Consider the following 18,803-nt stretch of genomic DNA (forward strand, 5'->3'; position numbering starts at 1 on the left):
GCTACAGGGGTGGAATAGCGAACTCCTCGTCCCGCTCACAGAAGACCAATGGTCGTACTGCTGTCGTCAGCTCACTGAGTTATTCCCCAATTATAAACTCTGCTCATACACTCCAAGTTCCTTCACCGCTTTTAGAGAGCACCTATAGGCTTACATCGCATGGGGTTGCGAGAAGACGAGGGCTGCTGGCGTTGTGGTTATATCCCAGCCTCCTTTCTTCACATGGCATGGGACTTCCCACGTCTGTCGGCTTTCTGGTCCACAGTGTTTACAATGATACATCAGATCACTGGTGCGCCTGAGACTCCCACTCCTCTGCTGGGCCTTTTGATCTATGTAAAAGACACACCCATTAAAGTTCGTAAACTTCATGCATTGCTTCTCCTTTTTGCCAAACGTCAAGTTTCTGTGCATTGGGGGGAGAAAGAGGGTGCATTCCATTAAGGAGTGGATCAAGGATGTCTCATATGGCCACTCCCAAAAAACGACCTTCTGGGAATTGATGCCTCCAACCTCCAGACCCAGAGATATTCGGGAGCCATTCCTCACTTGGGCTCGGGAGGGACAGGGATCGGATGAGAACACAGCAAATGATATGGGTGAGGTGGGTTAGATAGGGTAGGGAAATGATGTTGCATTCCTTTTTATTGACGGTCCACCTGCTATGCATACTCTATGGGGTGTCATCCTGGGGGTAGGTCCGCACTGTCACATGTTCTATTCTCGACTGGATTTGCGATGTGGTGTTTGCCTACATATCTCTGTCTCCACAAGTGGGTTGGGCACAAGCGGTAGAACATATGTCCTGTGTTGATGGTGCAGCTCTTGATTCGATTATTTATTGATTGTATACTGGCTGATTGTTTATGGAGTTTTCTTTTTCCCTTAAAATGCCAATAAAAAGAATTTTTTTAAAAACCATATAAAACACAGAAAGTGTCTAGGGACTCAATTTCCTACTATAAATATCTCTGAGAAAGTGTGAGGGTTGTGCGTACCCCCTAATAACGACTTCTCCCAGTTAGGGGCCTTGGCAAACCAGCTTACTGCATGCTGTTTTTGTGATGCAGTGTTGTATATAAACCGGTCAGACAATACAAGTCCAACCATAAGAGTTTCAGTAAAACCGGGGCCCTTTACACAGTCCATAGTGACGGGCATAGTAACTTTTCCAAGCAAGTAAACGTCGTGGCCAGTATTGCACACATCATATTCTGCAACACCATTTTAGCCAAGGAGATGTATCCAATTATAGAGACTGGTAATGTCTTCCATTAGTCCACAGAGTGGTCAGGCCAACCAGCAGCCTACCAACATTTAGATCGTACTGCTCTACCAGGCATCTCATCTCTTATATCCCTAGGTACAAAGAGCTGTCTCTCTTCCATTGTAATCTAAAGCCAGGTGCCAGTCGACCCAGTCTACGCAGTGAGAATAATTTCGATTTAGCTCTGTTTGTGTGTAGCTAAGAAACCGCTGCAAACTCAATCAGTTATTCAACAACAGGGGCACAGACCTGGCCAAGTCTCGTAGATAGAGCATTGTGTCATCTGCATACATTGACAGTATATGGGACGCATCAGTGAGTCAAATGCCCCACAGCCCAGATTCCGATCTAAGTCGACAAGGCAGTGGTTCGACTGCGAACAACACTGAGGACAAGGGACATCCCTGCAGAATTCCCCTAAACAGCTACCAGGAGTCAGAGACATGCCCCGGGTATACACCCTTGCCATGGGATCCGTGTACAAAGCTGCACAACTTTAACACAACAAGGACCAAAGCCAATGCGGCACAAGAGTGCCCACATGTATAGTCATCCAATAGTGTTGAAGGCTCTTTCAAGATCTAGGGCTTTCAACGCTAAGGTCTCCTCCTAGAGTACATGTATAATGTAATTCAGCTGTTTTGTATTACTTCCTGCTCTCCCCAGGGATGAACCCCAATTGATCTGGGTGTACAAGTGTGTTAATCATCAGCAGCAGTCTAGTCGCCAAAACCTAACACAGAAGCTTAACATCAGTGTCCAGCATTGATAGCGGCCTGTGGGAGAGGAGGCAAGTTGGGTCCTTCCCCCCCTTAGGAGTCAGCACCGTCACAGCTTCTCACTGATGGCAGGAGGACTCCGCTCTATCTCACCTCCATTAAAGCACCTTTCACTTCCACAACACTGCAGAGGGAAGAGCCTGATATAACTCAGCTGGGAGACCGTCAGCTCCAGGTGTCCTCCCGAGTCATGTCCACCTATGCCTCATTGAGCTCCTCCAGCTCAAGTGGGCTTTCCAGGCAGTGCCATTGTTCATCAGTAAGCCAAGGCAGATCTACAGCCAGGAGATAGCACTCAAGTGTTTGCTCAGCTACAGTGTGGGATTGAGCAAAAGCCATCTGCAGGTCATCTGTTCAGGTCTCATTTATCTGATCTCTAGCAATCCTATCTGGCACTCCGTCTCTAACATAGGGTCAGTATGTGTGCATGTGTTCTGTCTCTTGTTAGTGACCAGGCTAGCATTTCCCAAAATGTATGTCCCTCCCGAAACAATAGCAGCCAATATTGTGTGTGTGTATGGTTCTCTAGTCTGATCCATGTCCCCTCAATCTGCCTTTGGAGCTGAACAATTCACCAATTCACAGACACATCGGGCCAGGCATCAGCATGGTTGTCTAGTGATGTCCGATCCTGTTCCAGGTCAACAAGTGTCTGCTCTAGTGGCCTCTGCACCCCAAAAACCTGGGTTACACACTCCCCCTTCAAAGCCTCTTTATATGCCACCAACTGCAGTGCTCGGCTGTCTGCAGAACTATGATTATCTCGGAAAAACAATGTAGGGGCAATCATAGGGCTGTGGATGACCCCAATTGTATAGGTCCGTGTAGGTCCGTCGAGAGCCTCATGAACAGACGCTGACTCATGCAGCTTCCAGCCTCATTCACTGAAGGCCCTACTAAGAGGAATTTTCCCTGAGAGCTGCACACATCTGTGGAATCCATAATCAGCTCCTTCAAGACGACCATTGTGTCAACCAATCCGCTGTGAATCCCTTTTCCACACGGATCTATACAAATGGGGTCATCCACAGCCCTATGATTGCCCCTACATTGTCCTGATGAAGACTCGCATGGCCCAGGTCTAACTCACCCACAAGGCCACAAGACAAGTCGAAACGTCGACGCCCTCATTTGACCTAACCTGGACCCTGATTACCGTAATCCCACGTGCCAAAAATTGGAAAATATATCCACATCTTTTGGATGAATTTACAAATGTATCTATAATCATTACTGTGGCCAGGTTAACAAGGACGGTGATGTTGAACCGATCCTCAGTATGTAAAATACTGTAAATAATTTCCATGTCACTATTATAACTTTCCTTCGATCACTTTATCACTCATAAACACTCCTAAACACCCTTTTTCTTTCCTGCACGTTCCCCCCCCCCTTGGGGCAACCTACATGGATAAAAACTATAACTATGACTTATGATATATACTCTAACTTCTAGATGCAATGAATTAAATTGCCTCTAGTACATGCATTTGGTCTGTTGCATTTTTTCCGTTTCTAAGGTATTAAGTACTAAGAGCTGACTTTTTGGAGCAGACTCTCAAACTGTGTTCTTTACTCATCAACTACGTACAGATTGGTTCTGTTAATTAAGTATGGTCTAGGACTGTTGTTTTCTATACATATTTACAAGGCAGGCACAGCCACCCTGCGTGGCTTTTCATGGCCTTGTAAATAGGTTGTATGACAGAGGCACACATGGCTAAACCACACGCACCTCTACCACACAGCCTGAACCACGAATACATCTTAACCACGCATTCCTTTACCATACATTTTCATTGTAAAGACATGAATGGTGAGGGGATATGTGTGGCTAAGGTCGTTACTACACCGACTCCCCTGCCCTAAGCCCTAAAATTCAAACTCCCTACCTCCACCTCCGCTCTAAGGACTAAAATCATGCCGCTTACCACATACTACCCTAAACCCTGCCTCCTGCAACGTCCCTAAAAGCACCTCAATCCCTTCCACTGCCCTGAGACCTACAACCCTGCCCCCAATAAAAAAACAAACACGATCACCCCCCCCACCCAGAGCGCTAAAAACTCCCCCAACCCACCCCTAAAAACGACCCCCCCAATACCGGCCCCAGCCCCTCTTACCTGTCCGTGCCCGGGGCGTCCTATTCCGATGCTTCACCTGCCCATCCTGGACACTAGAGCGCTATCTGCCTTAACCACCTACATGCGTTGTTCAGGCAAGCGTGGGTACGCTTCCAGTGTTCTGGCATGCATGGCTCTGCCCATGTTGTTCCCGCTGTCCCCCTTGTAATTATGGCCCCCTTTCACGCATTACTCTGTGTGAAAGGGGCATTCCATGGGTGTTGCTGTAGGTGTTCCCAAGTACCACCCATGGATTCTGATGCATTCCCAGATTTACAAGGTTTTGTAAACCTGGGAATGCGTCTTATTCTAATGCCTCCTCAGGGGAGGCATTAAAGTGGCGCAGCGAGGAGAAATACCTTTAATTCTCCTTGTTTTTTGCTCTTTCTATGTATGCTACATCCAGCACCGCCAGATTCAACCGCGGTTCTATGCTTTTGCAAAGCACTTCAATTAATCCTCTAATCTGCTAACAATCTGCTAAATACTTGTTTGAGAACATCAAAAGATGCAGTATTTGTTGTAAATGTTAAAAAATAAATGAACATAAAAGACATGAAATAGATTGTACTATGTAGTCAAAAACAGTATACATTTGTTATATATTATTTGATGTCTGTGCACACTGGGTTCAAGCTTAGCTACTGGACCTTTGAATTTCAGGATACTAGGATTACCATAGTACACTCCCCACACATGCTCAGTATGGCCTTCAAAGCCCAAGTTTAGTGTGGATGAAGACTTTCAGCAACTTGAAAATGCTCTAACACATGGTAATTTGGACTTCTTTGCAATAAGCCAATCAAAAACTACTAAAAAAGTGGATATGGTTGGCCCCGGGAATGTTTACCCCACTGGTTAGGGCATGCCCAGAAATCACTCCCACCCACAACTGGTGGCTAGGCCTAAATGTGGCACCTCAAGACACCCACTTCAGAACACTTTCTGGACCTGTGGAAGATCAAGAACCGCGGTCATTGACACGAGAGGAGCCCAGAATGACTGACCTGCTCCCTCTTATAAACAGGACAAAACGTGGACCAAAATGGTCAGTGTGGCTACACTGAGGAAACAAGCTACAAGAGGCATCTTCCTGGAACTAATGAGCTGACCAGTGGCAACTGGGCCTGGACTAAACCCTGCTGTTGGACTCTGCCTGACACACATTCTCTAAGCGCCTCCCCATAGGAGCTGGGGGCTTTAGAAGTGTACTCCTGTGGTTGACTGGGACTTAGGAGAATGCCAAGAGGTAACATTTTTGACCAGGATGAACCTGGTTGTTGTAGCCGAGCCACATTGCATCAGAGACAGCCTGAAAGTAGGCGGAGGTCCCAGTCTACTACGACCATAGATTATCATTTGTACTTTGGGCTTTTTGGTGCTATATTACCTTAATTCTTTAAAACTTATATCTCTGGTTCCCCTTATTAATGTTTGTAATTGTGATGCAATTTTGTTTATTAAATTTTACTCTATTTTTCTAATTCAGTTTGAGATTTCCAATGTTTGGTGTTTCTACTATATTATTGTTGGGTACTGCATAAATACTTTACAGAGTGCCCAAATTTAAGCCTGCCTGCTTTGTGAAATACATACCAGGAGTCCAGCTCATGGTAATTTAGTGACTTGGATGGTTCATTATGACAAGAGTTGTGACTGTTCTTTAAAGTGATACAAAAGGGGATGATGGACGGAGCGTTTGAACAAATCAAACACTCACCCCCAGTCAACTGATCTGGGTTTAATCCATCACCATTCTTTAGTTCAATCAGCCACCCCAGTTCAGACATGGCTATATGCAAATCAGTCTGACCCTGTGCCCCATGGGAACAGTCCAGCCCGAACTGCCAAGCCATGTCTTCCCTGGACCGGAAACAAGCATCCTGGGACCGGTTTTAGCCTCAAGAGATGAAGACATCAGGGCATTGTAATGAGGGTGTGGTATATGCCTGAGATGCCACCCCCTGCCTGGTTTGCCTATCAGCAGCTTAGCTTCCAGCAGATTGTACATGGAGAGCTCATCGCAACTTTCCTTGTACATGCCAAGTGCATATCTGAGTTGCAAATATTTGTGGAATTGGGTCTTAGAGAGGGCATATTGAGACTGAAGGTCTTGGAACGATCTAATGTGGGAACCCCTTCCAAAAGTCTCCCAAGGTCATAATGTCTATTTTGTCCCATGCCTGGAAGCCTTGAAGGCTGGAGGTGTGATGGAGTTGTTGTCCTTTCCACAAGGGGGTCTGCTGGGTAAGCCGATTATGCCAGCCCATTAAATACTGTGCGGCCACCCATGTCAGGAAGACCACGAGTGGCCTCAGGGAGTTGTTGTGGGAGAGGGTCCCCGTACACAAGTCCCATCACCATGTGAAGGCCAAGGAGGGACAATCGGCTCGGTAAGCGGGATTGTCCCACCCTCCTGTCAGCCATTCATTAATCACAAGCAGTTGAGTTGCCCTGTAATACAACTTGAAGTCTGCCATTCCCATGCCACTGTCAAAGGTCGATTTGGCCCAGACAATGTGGAGTGGGTGGTCAGCCTATAAAAAGGCCTGTACTGTGTCTGTAAGGGCCCTGAACCATTTGTCCACAATTGTCAACAGAAAATTCTGAAGGACGTATAAAAACTACAGGAGGACAGTGGTGACTGGTGTAAATGAACATGGGCCCTAATTTCAGCAGGAGGATACAAAAGAGAAATAATGAACACTATGAAGCAGTTTCATAAAATTACTTACTTCTTCATGTTCCCGTATAAAGCAATTTAGTTTATTTGGAGGTCGTGGATGATGTTAGTGTCCTCCTGCGCATTTGCTGGCCGGGCACGGACTATTGCTCGTCCTCGAGGTCCAAGCGAGGAGATTGAAGTCAATTAGAGGTGGGTGTGGCCACACCATGTAGCAGAGGCTAGATTTTATTAGGTTGTTTATGCTATGGCCCAGGGCAGGGTAAGCAGAGCATTATTCACGTGCAGGGTAAGGGGCAGTACAGTGGGTGGCACCAATTGAACCACTCCCTCTCATCCGGAGTACTGTTTGTGCTTCCTAATTGGATAATGGAAGCCTGGCGCATGAGCTACGGAAGAGATCAGCTGCACAGTTCCAATTTCGGGGATAATCAGCGCACTGCAGGTGTGCTGTAGTCCACGTGTTGGCTGTTTAGAGCATAGAGGTGGCAGTGACGCCAGCTTTGGAACCACTTCCTGCCTCCCGACAATCTAGGGAGAGGGAGACAGGAACCTTCAGGAGATGCTTGTGTCAAGGTGAGGTGGTAAGCATTAGGCTACAGGCTCCTCGCCGGCATTAGGCTGGTGCAGCTTGCGATCGTTGGACGATCCTGCGCAATGGCCCTCACCAACATAACATCAGTGCCAGTGCCTTTCTTCCTTCTTGTTGGCCTCCTTTGACCCCCTTCAAGCAGAGGGCCACTGCCTAATAAGGTGTTCATCTGCCCACCGCACCGGATGATATGGTCTCCACACACTCAGGCGACACCCTCAGCATCGCCGAACACCTGAACTTCCAGATCCACACTGACCCCAACCACCCTCAGAGGAACCCTCATCTACAGACCCCCTTGGACCCTGCCCACAGTTCAGCGACTCCATCAATGACCTCGCCAGCACCCACGCACTCGATTCCACTGACTACATCCTCCTCGGTGACCTGAACTTCCACCTTGAGAACAACGACGCCAACACCGCCACCCTGATCGACAACCTCGCCAACCTCGGCCTCAAACAACTCGTCACCGCATCCACCCACACCGCCGCCACACACTTGATCCCAGCTTCTCCACAAGCACCCACGTCTCCTTCAATCACATCACCGAATTCCACTGGACCGACCACCGCTGCGTCTACTTCACCTACAAGAAGCCCACCACGCACCACTGCACCCAACAACTGTCCCGCCGCTGCTGGAGCAAAGTCACCGAAGACCAGCTAGCCACTACCCTCACCCAGAAACCACCCACAGACCCAGACACCACCGCCCGCAACTTCAGACAATGGATAGACAAATACGCCAACACCCTCGCCCCGCTCCAGAAACCCTCCTAGAACCGGTCCAGCAAGAAAGCCACCTGGTTCACTGAAGAGCTCCAGACCTCCAAAAGAACATGCCGGAAACTGGAGAAGAAATGGCTCAACATATGACCACATGACAGCCACGCAGCCCACAAGAACGCCACCCGCAGACATAACCACCTCATCAGATCAGCCAAGAGATCGTCCTTCAAAACCCACCTGGACAACAATGCTCACGACAGCAAAGAACTCTTCAGCATCGTGAAAGAACTCTCCAACCCCAGCGCCAACACCAACGACATCACGCCCTCACAAGAACTGTGCGACTCGCTGGCCAACTTCTTACATCGCAAGATCGCTGACATCCACGACAGTTTCAACATCTCAACCGTCCCGACAACGCCAAACTCCACCCCCCATGCGAACCCCACCCGCGCCAATCGCCTGACCTCCTGGACCAACGTCAACGATGACGAATCACGCAAGATCATGAACTCCATCCACTCAGGCTCACCGTCTGACCCCTGCCCACACGACATATTCAACAAAGCAGATGCAGATGCAGCCATCGCACCCCAACTACGAAAAGTAATCAACATTTCCCTTGAGAAAGGCACATTCCCGGAAATCTGGAAGCACGCAGAGCTCAACGCCCTTCTCAAGAAACCCAAGGTGGACCCCAAGGACCTCATGAACTTCCGGCCCAGCTCCCGTTCCGGCAGGTCATCGAGAAAGTCATCAACACGCAACTGACCCGCTACCTTGAGGACAACAACATCCTAGACCCATCCCAGTCCGGATTCTGAAGAAACCACAGCACCGAATCACAGCCCTCATCGCTGCCACAGATGACATCAGGGTCCAACTTGACAACGGCGAAACATCAGCCTCATCCTCCTGGACGTGTCAGCCGCCTTCAACACGGTCTGCCACCGCACACTAAAGACACGCCTCCAAGAAGCCGGAATCCAAGAGAAGGCCCTGGACTGGACCACATCCTTCCTCTCCGGCAGAACCCAGAGCGTCCGCCTCGCCGCCTCCGAAACCATGTGACTTGATTAACGCGGTGTAACAAGCCAGTCCAGGAACTACATATTCCATCAGTCGGAGAGGCAACAGCTGTCGCCCTTAATAATCATGTGACATCCGTCGCCCTCAACAATCACGTGACAGCCGTCGTCCACAACAATCACGTGACCACCTTAGCGTGGTGAAAGAATCGAGCCCAGGACTTCGTTCCATCATGCTAATTCATTGGTCATCCGGAATTTGGACTCGAGACGAATTCTGCACACAACTTTAGAGGTAGGCGACACAGGAATTTTCTCCCCCTTCAACTCTGTAGAATTTGATTTCAAACCACATGGATCCTTATACCCAGTTTGCGCTTATTCCTCCTCTAGAAAACAACAGAGCTTGAGACGGCGTTCATCACGAACCAAGGTAACCGCGCCGTTTGATCTATCCCTGAACTTAACGCTAAATGGCCGCCTAATACTGTTCATTTATACTGCCCCATTTTTCGTTTTTTATAGAAACCATTGACCGAACGACTTAACTGGTCTGGGACGCCTTAACTGTGTGCCATGTAAGTGTTTGGCTGCATTCCCGCAATCTCAGCCTATTTTTCACCTCACCCCTAACTCAAAGGATGTTACTCGAAATATACAATGATACCAATCCCCTCTTCCATCTATCTATTTTTACTTTTCAGATCTATAAACTCCACACTGTTTGCAAACTGTCATTAAGAACCTCATGGAGGTAAGCAGTAGATGGCATTGGTCTTGGTGTAGCTTTAGATAGTTTTTGCAAATTTGTGCAGCTCTTGATTAGTTGTCCTTTTTCTTTTCTCTTCAGTGAGGCTTTGGTCCTGACGAGAACCGCCTTATTGGGTGGGGTTCGAAACGCGTAGACCTTCAGAGGAAACCAAACTGACATTTTTCTTTAAAAAAATGACAATTACTTAAGTTTTTTGATTCATGCCAACTGAGAAAGTTCATTTGAATGTCTATAAATTTGTATATATTTACATTGATGTAGGAAAAAGTCCTCCTTGTTGATATAACTAATTGTTTGGTTTACTGTTTGTTTTGTAATATAGTAGCATATGTATGAATGCAGTCTGTCTGATTAGAATGTTTGAGGTGTGTGTGTCGGAATGTTTAGTATTTTGTACAGATAAATGTGGGTGTTTTATGATATTTTGTGTACATATGTAAAAACAGATAAAATGTTTGTTTTCTAAAAAATTGAATTATTTCTGCATAATAAAGCAATTCATGAGCTTCATGGTATAGTGATAACACATTCTTATACCAGACAGAACAGAGTATTGAAACTAGTAGCAGTATTGGCAAATTGTTTTTAGTTGTAGTTATAGTTGAGCTCAGCCTTGCTGCTTATGAGCCAGACCTTTCATGTTATTTTGGACTGGAAACAAGCATCCTAGGACCAGTCTCTGGGTTTCACCCCTCATCAGCCAGGATAGCTTGACTCCAGTGGCATGGAGAGCACGGACCCACGTCTGGGTATTGTAACTTAAAATCCGACTTTACCATTAAAGAACCCGATAAACAGGTTTAATTACAATTCATTTGAGTCCAAAGTCGATAACCCTATCTGTTCCCAATCAAAGGTTATCACGTATTAAACGCAATGTTATCAAATGGGAGAGATAGGACTTTCAGTAGTAAAAAACAAATTTACAGGTTTTTTATTACCAGGACATGCAAAACTTATAAAAGCAAGTCCTACTTTTTAAATACAATACACCATTCCATATGGGCTGGTTAGGACCTCCTTTACGGGTGATATAAATGTATTAACAAGGAAGGTTTATGCTTGGCAAAAGGTTAATTTTGTCAAGTGGAATTGGCAGTTTAAACAGCACTATAGGCTCCATCAGGCCCGAGAAATGTTCAGAAGTGGTAATTAAGTTGGTGCACCAATGTGTGCCTAAAGCCATTAGTAGCAACTTCCTAGGCACACCTAGTACCATACACCAGGGACTTATAAGTAAATTAAATATGCCAATCAGGTGTAAGCCAATTGTACCATGTTTTAGGGAGAAAGCATACGCTCTTTAGCACTGGTTTGCCATAGTACAGTGCACAGAGTCCTAATGCCAACAAAAACAAAATTCAAAAAACAGGAGGAAGGAAGGCAAAAAGTCTGAGGGAAGACCACACTAATGATTACAGGTCTAACACTATTGTACTAAAAAAGCTGCAAGTTGTGAGCATATGAGGCCAAGCTATGGCTCCAAACCTAACCTGCTACAACAGGTGCTGGGATGACGCTGCCCCTTGATGAGGTGGAACTTTACGTATAATTCCAGCTGCCCCTCCCAAGACTGTGATGTATTACCTATCTGCTGATCTACACCAAAATGCCACCCTCAAACCCAGTGCCACTCCTGCACCTTCAATGTCATCCCTTTATGTGTCAAGATATTTACATTTCCACCGTTCTTAATTTGTAAAACAATGAGTGCCAGTGCCCAAAGCTGTGCTCAGAAGTGATGCACCGAATACAAAGACTGCATGGTCTTCAATCCAACTCATGTCTCATTACTCCACTGCAAGACACCCACTTTTTTCTTTATCTCACTCTCGCAGGTACCTCCTTTCCCCTTTGTGTACTTTTCTCTCTCTTGGGCTTGAGAAATGACTGATAAGGAAAAGTAAGTGCCAGCCCCAAAAATGAAAGGCGGTCCCCAAAAATCCACAACCCCATATTCACACGCCTCCTTGGGTACAAGGCAACATATTTTACCTCTCCAAACACCACCTGCTCCCCAGAGTCACCAAGACTTTCCCTGCTCCAGTTACCTGTAGGAAGGTCAGGGCGGCTCTCTGCAACAAGCACTCTGCGTAGCACACCTCGGCATGCATCTCCTCTGAAAAGAAGAATATATTCTGTAAATAACATGGTTTGAGGTATACTGCGTACACCCACATTTGTTTCCCATCTCTGACCTCATTACTACCCTAAGCCGCCCGGGAACAGAATACCTCAGCTCTTGTGGTTTTCACCTTCTAAAACTCAACAAACCCTCCAGTCTCACATCTTGGCCCTCAGTCTTACTCTCTGGAGGTCTCAATGGACATAGAGGTACACATCTTGGGGCTCACCCCCCATATCTCTGGATTTTTTAGTCTGGAGATTTCTAGTAACAGAAGCATAGCTGTCATTGATTCAGCAGCCCCACAGCACAGGGATACAAGGGGCTCACAGCACAAGTTTCTTTAGTCAGAGCTGCTGACTTACTTCAATTATGGCCAACTCTCCCTAACAAATCACAGGTGATTTGGGCCCACTTTCCTTGGCCGCATTAAAACCTATGGAAACTTTGCTATGACACTACCATCTACAGAAAACGCCGTTCACTCAAGATTTGTGTGGAAATTATTCATGACCATTGGCGGCTTTGTCCATCCTTGAACCTAAACTGCTGATCAAATGCACCCAAAAACACTGCACATAAGGACGAAGCTCAACTGAACCACAGAAACCACTCTAAAGACACAGGCAATGCTGTCTGGTGGCAACACCAATCGTCTCCCTACACCAGATGACTGCGCTCACAAACTTATCAAGAAAGAAGTTCTGGTCAAGAGTCTAAGGCATGAGTAATAATTATCTGAACTGTGGTTCTAGATTGTAAAATGATGATATCACTTTCTACTGAATGATCCAGTCTCAGGGACTTTTTTGGTAGGCGTATGGACATGGTGAAAGTAAAGGGCTGGTTTATGGTTTATGCCCTCTGGTATCTAAAGGCTGCCCAAGAATCACCTTCTGGCTGAGCACACAAAAGGAATGGCTAAGCTTCAAACTCACCTTCCGTGAAAGACTCGCCGTTCTGTTTATGAACAAGACTCGAAAAGGACACCATTGCCGTCTTCTTTCGGAACCTGGGTCGAAAAGAGAGAGAAAACGGAGCAAGGTCATACATTTGATTATTAGAAATTAAGAAGAGGGACTCTGGAAGGTCAGGATTATTGCATATGGGCAGCCATCTCTTGGGTCAAGGGTGGTGGCTACCTACACAGGCAGGAAAGCTGCCAGATCCAACCACGAGACCCAAGGCCTACACACTGGAGCGAAACCATGACCCAATAAGTAACATGGTATCCAAACGGCTACAGTCATTGTTGTACTCTTCATAGCACTGACAAATCCAACTACTTAATTTTTAAAAATGAGCTTCCCCTAGGTCTATTTTGCTCTGAGCAGCTGGTTTAATTTTTGTACTACTTTTTATCTTATGTACTACCAAGAAAGATTTTTTATTTTCAAGTATTAAAAGATGTTCTGACCCATAGATTCATGGACAGTGTCTTTCAGGAGATGGTGGTTGGTTTGTGGAGTAAAGTCAGTCAATATATGTTTTATTCAGTGATGTAACATACACATCAGCGGCGGCTCCCCGGCAATGGAGGAGGAGCATCGCCGCACCGCCAGCTGCCTCAAAAAAGATAATAAACATGTTTTATTATCGTTTTATTTTTAATTTCCTGCCGAGTGTTCGGGGGCCAAGCCAGGGGATGACAGGAGGAGTGTTGGCCTTTGTTGTCAGTGCGCATGACGGTTTGGCTGCCTGTTTCAGTCTGCCCAAACTGTCATGCGCACTGAAGCTCTCTCCAACCCCAGTTGCGTTGCTGGGTTGGAGAGAGCAGGCATAGGCTCCCAGTCTACCCGGGAGCACAAATAAACAGCGCTCTGGCTAATCCGGAAGCTGCTCTCATGCATGAGAGCAGCTTGAGGATTAGCTGCAGGGCAGTCTGGGAGCCTGTGCCTGCGGGGAGCAGAGCAGAAGTGCGAATCTGCAGAGAGATTTCTTTTATTTTGCGACCCACGACCCCTTGGCCCCCCTCACCCGCTCGTCCACAACATTGGCCGCTACTAAGTGACATCACGGATGTGCATCTCCTAAAGTGATGTTATAGACTCACGTTCACGTCATGGAATGATGTCACATGCTGAGGACTGGTTTCTACAGGGATGTATGGCACAAGATATGACTGGTTCCTGCTGTGATGTAAGATGTCAGGCATATGTCCAGTCCCTGAAGCAAGTGTAAAGTGATGACATGCATTTCAGTAGCGGCCAGTGTTGTGAACAAGTGGCCGGTTAGGCAGGGGGCATAGGGGTTGCGGGACAGCAAAATAAAAAAGTATAAATAAAAAAAATGTACTTGCAGCCGTCCACATCGCGCTCTTCTGCTCCTCTCCCCGCAAGCACAGGCTTCCAGACTGACCTGCGGGCAATTCTGAAGCTGCTCGCATGCATGAGAGAAGTTTCAGGATTGGCCTGAGTGCCGTGGATTTGTGCTGCCAGGTAGATTGGAAGCCTGTGCCTGCTCTCTTCAACTCAGCAACACAGCTGGGGTTGGAGAGAGCTTCAGTGCGCATGACGGTTTGGCTGACCAGAGATGGCTGGCCAAATTGTCATGCGCACCGACAACAGAGCCCAACACTCCTCCTGTAATCCCCTGGCCCTGTCCCCCAAGACTTGCATGAAATTAAAAATAAAACGATAATAAAATGTGTTTATTATTGTTTTATTTTTCATTTCCTGACGTTTTTTGAGGCAGCTGGTAGGGGGTCGACGCTCCTCCGCCATATCAGACGACCCGCCGCTGATGTCACTGCAGGACAGACGTCACTGTAGGAACAGTCATCGGCAAGTGACTTAATTCCATGAAGGAGACATGACTGTGACGTCACTCCAGGAAAACACACAGCCTATAAAAAGCCCACAGAGCAGTGTAAATGCTACAGAGCAGTAATACAGTAACCAATAGGAAAGGTGTGTCTTGGGAGATGATGGCAGTGGGGGATTAGTAAAATATTCTGTCCTAAAAGGGTCTTTCGTATGGATCTTACCTTTGGCAAACCTCCTGTGCTTCTTTCATAGTTTGCCAGGCGTGCTGAATGTCCTCGTGCTCAAAGGTCATCATGGCCCGCATTTCCAAGATGGAGGCATAGACGAGGGCGTGGTACATGCTCTCCTTGGCCCTGGAGGAGAAAGGCAAAAGAAACAAGATGGCCAAGTCAGCACCGGAGAGGTGGCAATGAGAGACCATTCTAACGAGGGGACAACAAATCACAAGCTGGACAGGGCCTTCTTGCAAGTCCAATACCTAAGGACCCGTCCTTAAAGACTCGACCAGCTTGCTGGAGGTAAAACCTCTAGGGAATCGAGAACCATGCAATAAGGCGTGTAGGGTAGAGCGGCCTGCACAAGCGTGGTATTGTTTTACCTTTGAAGCTTGGCATTTAATGCCCAATCAAGATGTCCCACAATCACTCTTGGCGCACACGCTGACCACCTGACTCTAGGGCAACACCTGCAGAAGTCTACTAAAGCACTTGGGAAAATGGAGGATGGTGGTAAGGCAACAGGAGCGGTTCAACTCAGATGAACCTATTTTCACCAGGCGTGTTTTTTCACCATGATCCATGGACACTTGGCTGTTTCACACAAGAGACACAAGCTTGCAAAGAAAGCCGTTTAGCCACCCAGGTTATGGGTGTGTGCCACGTCTTTAAAAAACGTCAAAATCAATGAGAGGCAGTTGCAATGCATTGACACAAAGTCTCTGAACATGGCTGTAATCCGTGATTTTACTGCGTAATAATGTGTACAGCGTATAGATCCATTCTGAGTAAACGAAGCAGTGACGCACTGGCATCAAGGAGGGAGACGTGGCCTCGACAGACAATCTTCAGGTAAAGAGGCATGACCTCAAGGCTGCTGCAGACGCGCGCATGGCCAGGTGTCAGCTGCCAGGCCTAATAATCCAGGAGCCGCCGACATCCGGGAAGGGGCCCGCCCACACAGATCCCAGGCTTACATCACACAGTGCCGCTGTGCTGCAACGTTCACTGCAACACCCACGATACGTACATGGTTGGCAGCACACGCTCCCCTCACGCAGAATAATAACAATGTCCCAGGAGTCACATGACCCGGAAGCAGTCAGAAGGAGCAGAGCAAGCTTTCCTCAGAAACAATATTCTAACAGACTGGAGTGCTGCGTGGCACGTTTCCCTCGCCCTCAAAACAGGCAGAGACATTGAAAGGCTTGGGCAAAGTGGGCTCTGGCCCAGGGCCCCAGCCTTTCAGGGGCCCCCTGATTTGTTCTGCAGAAAGTCTTGCCGGGATGACCGTGAATAATTCTTAAACAGATTGCTTTAAATACATCTTCCTTTAATGTGTTTTTTGTGAGGGTGATGTGTGAGAGTCTCTTATAGACAGTTTGCGGAGAAATGAGTTTGTTTAATTCAGCATCCATTCAAAGGGTACCATTACGATGGCCGGCGGAGAAAGTCCGCCCGCCATCGTAACGGTATGCGGGACCGTCCGCCAGGGCTGCGGCGGTCCCGAACCTGCAATTGGGATGCCACTGCCACCATGGTGGTGGCATCCCCCATCCCCACCATTGTGGCGGGCGGTGCTCACAGCACCGCCGTCCACAATGCTGGGAATGCGTGTTGTGCATTGGCATGCACAAAGTGACAGGCACTGCGCGTTGCCTGCCACCTTGTCCATGCCACTGTAGGGGGATACCACAGGTACCCCCCAAGTGCACCCCCCAACACCCAGGGGGCCCGCAACGGCCCCCCCAAGCAGAAACCGATTGCCTTTCCATGGCGGCTTGCCGCCATGGAAAGGCTCATCTCCGCCCTCATCATAATATGGATGGTGGTGTCAGACACCGCCACCATAATATGCCCTTTTTCCACCCGGCCGACCAGTACACCGTTGGAAAAGCGGCAGACGGTCTTTCAGTCCGACGCGGAACCCCCCCAGGCATACTAATATGGCGGGGGGGTCATTCAGGCAAGGAAGGCGGGTGGATTGTCCTCGACGGGCAATCGGTGGCTACTGCCAGCCCAGCGTGGGCGATCCACCCGCCATCCTAATGGGCCCCGTACGTTTCTTCTAGAAGACAATATGGCCTCAAAGAAATGGGAGGGTGTGATAGAGATTATTTGCAGTAATAACAGTGAGCCGCTGCTGGGGTACAATTTGAAAACACATCGCTATCCCTGAATATTACATACAAATACATTTAGAATTTGGACGAGTGTGCCTGTGCACTGTCAGGGACCTATCTAAACAGGGATTAAAGAGCTGCAATTGAATCATATTATGAAAGGAGTTCAGAACAGGGGCCCCCAACATACATTCGGCGCAGGGCCCCCAAAATCCTTAAGATGTCCCTGAAAACAGCCTAGCCGAAGCTGCAGGACTCCCAAGTGCAACGTTTCTTCGCACTTTAAAAGCACAGAAACTTCGAGCAGGTGAAGCGACCCTTCCTCACACAGTGCTTGTACAATGCACGCACATTAGTGCAAGCTTCCATCACACAGAACATATGCAGCGCGATAGCAGCGATGCAAGCTTCTTTCACACAGTACACATAGTTCTCGAAGTGCAGCTGCACACGCTTCAGGGCCACAGAACTGTACCCCTACGCTATGAATGAACATTTTAGAATATGCAGCAACATGTGATGGAAATTCCATATCCTTATTTTTAACGGACGGTAGGATGTTATCCACAGCTGTCTCTTTTCGTGATATTATCGCGAAGGAGGGCTTAACCACTTGGCTGCTAAGGCACATGATGCTCTTCCATTGACTTTCCATTGAAATCAATGGAAACTCCATGACGAGTTACCCTTGTCATTAGCACTGAAGGGGTTAATTAAGAGTCCCAAGGAGCGGTATTCCCGCGGAAATGTGTGTGTGTGTGGGGGGGGGGGGGGGCATGAGAGGGACTCCTCTGTGCAATTCAGAGGTACCCGGTGTTCCCGCACTTGGGATTGTCAGGTGTGTTAACACCTGGCCTGCTTCCCGCACACAGTTCTACCCGCTCTGAGGAGGGGGGAAACGTCCGTGGCAAGGGACACGGAATCGGGCAACCCCCGTAGTTTGGGACTCCGACGGGTTACAAGCCATTCCAGGGCTTGCAACGCGTGATTGATGGATAGAAACCATTATTTCGGGCCCTTGGATCTTTCAATGCATTTTCTGGATAGCTCCTAACGAGGGCTTTAATGTCAGAATGACAAGCTCTTTAGTGCTTTATGCACTGGGAGCTACATCACCATCGGTGGTCGAAGTGGGAAAACAAAAGTAGGGGAACTGTGGGTGGAGAATCAGGGGGCGGGAATAACCGAAGATTGAATCAGTGGGCGGAGTCAGGGGTGTGGCTAGAAATAGCAAAACATACCAATTTTTAGTACGTTTAGCATTTCACTGACCAGTTACAGCTTATAACATTATTTAATTAAAAGAATGGATATGTTTATGTGAGGTTTAATTCAGGAAAAAGCAAACACGCATAGGGAATATAGGTTTATGTAAAGCATGTGAAATATAAGCAGGAACAACATGTTACCTTAATGCTTTTACTCTCATTGTTCAGAAATCCATGATTATTTTTTGTCTCAAACATTGAGGTCATGAATACAGGGCTCCTTATGTACACATGTGTTAAGCAAGGCTCAGAGGAGAAAGGGACTCTTCAGGAGAATCTAGACTCAAGGAAACCCACAAAGGCTCCTTCATATTCATGTCAGCCAGCTAGCT

At 47.5% G+C, this 18,803-nt stretch overlaps 1 protein-coding gene across 2 annotated transcripts in view; it reads right to left on the reverse strand.

The window, feature by feature from the left end:
• The window catches only part of LOC144826407 (tetratricopeptide repeat protein 39A-like), a 193,987-nt gene that overhangs the window by 35,452 nt on the left and 139,732 nt on the right, over positions 1-18,803 (reverse strand). The window contains exons 1-4 of one of the 2 annotated variants that reach the window (XM_078684731.1): positions 15,890-16,005; positions 15,087-15,218; positions 13,039-13,112; positions 12,027-12,094 (exon numbers count right to left, since the gene is read on the reverse strand). In XM_078684731.1, coding sequence (XP_078540857.1) covers positions 12,027-12,094; positions 13,039-13,112; positions 15,087-15,205 — 261 coding nt within the window. In that variant the 5' untranslated portion in view covers positions 15,206-15,218; positions 15,890-16,005. Of the gene's footprint in view, positions 1-12,026; positions 12,095-13,038; positions 13,113-15,086; positions 15,219-15,889; positions 16,006-18,803 lie in introns of those variants that run through there. The other variant, XM_078684720.1, reaches the window with a different exon arrangement.

Source organism: Lissotriton helveticus, chromosome 1_1, assembly GCF_964261635.1.
Source record: "Lissotriton helveticus chromosome 1_1, aLisHel1.1, whole genome shotgun sequence".
NCBI lineage: Eukaryota > Metazoa > Chordata > Amphibia > Caudata > Salamandridae > Lissotriton > Lissotriton helveticus.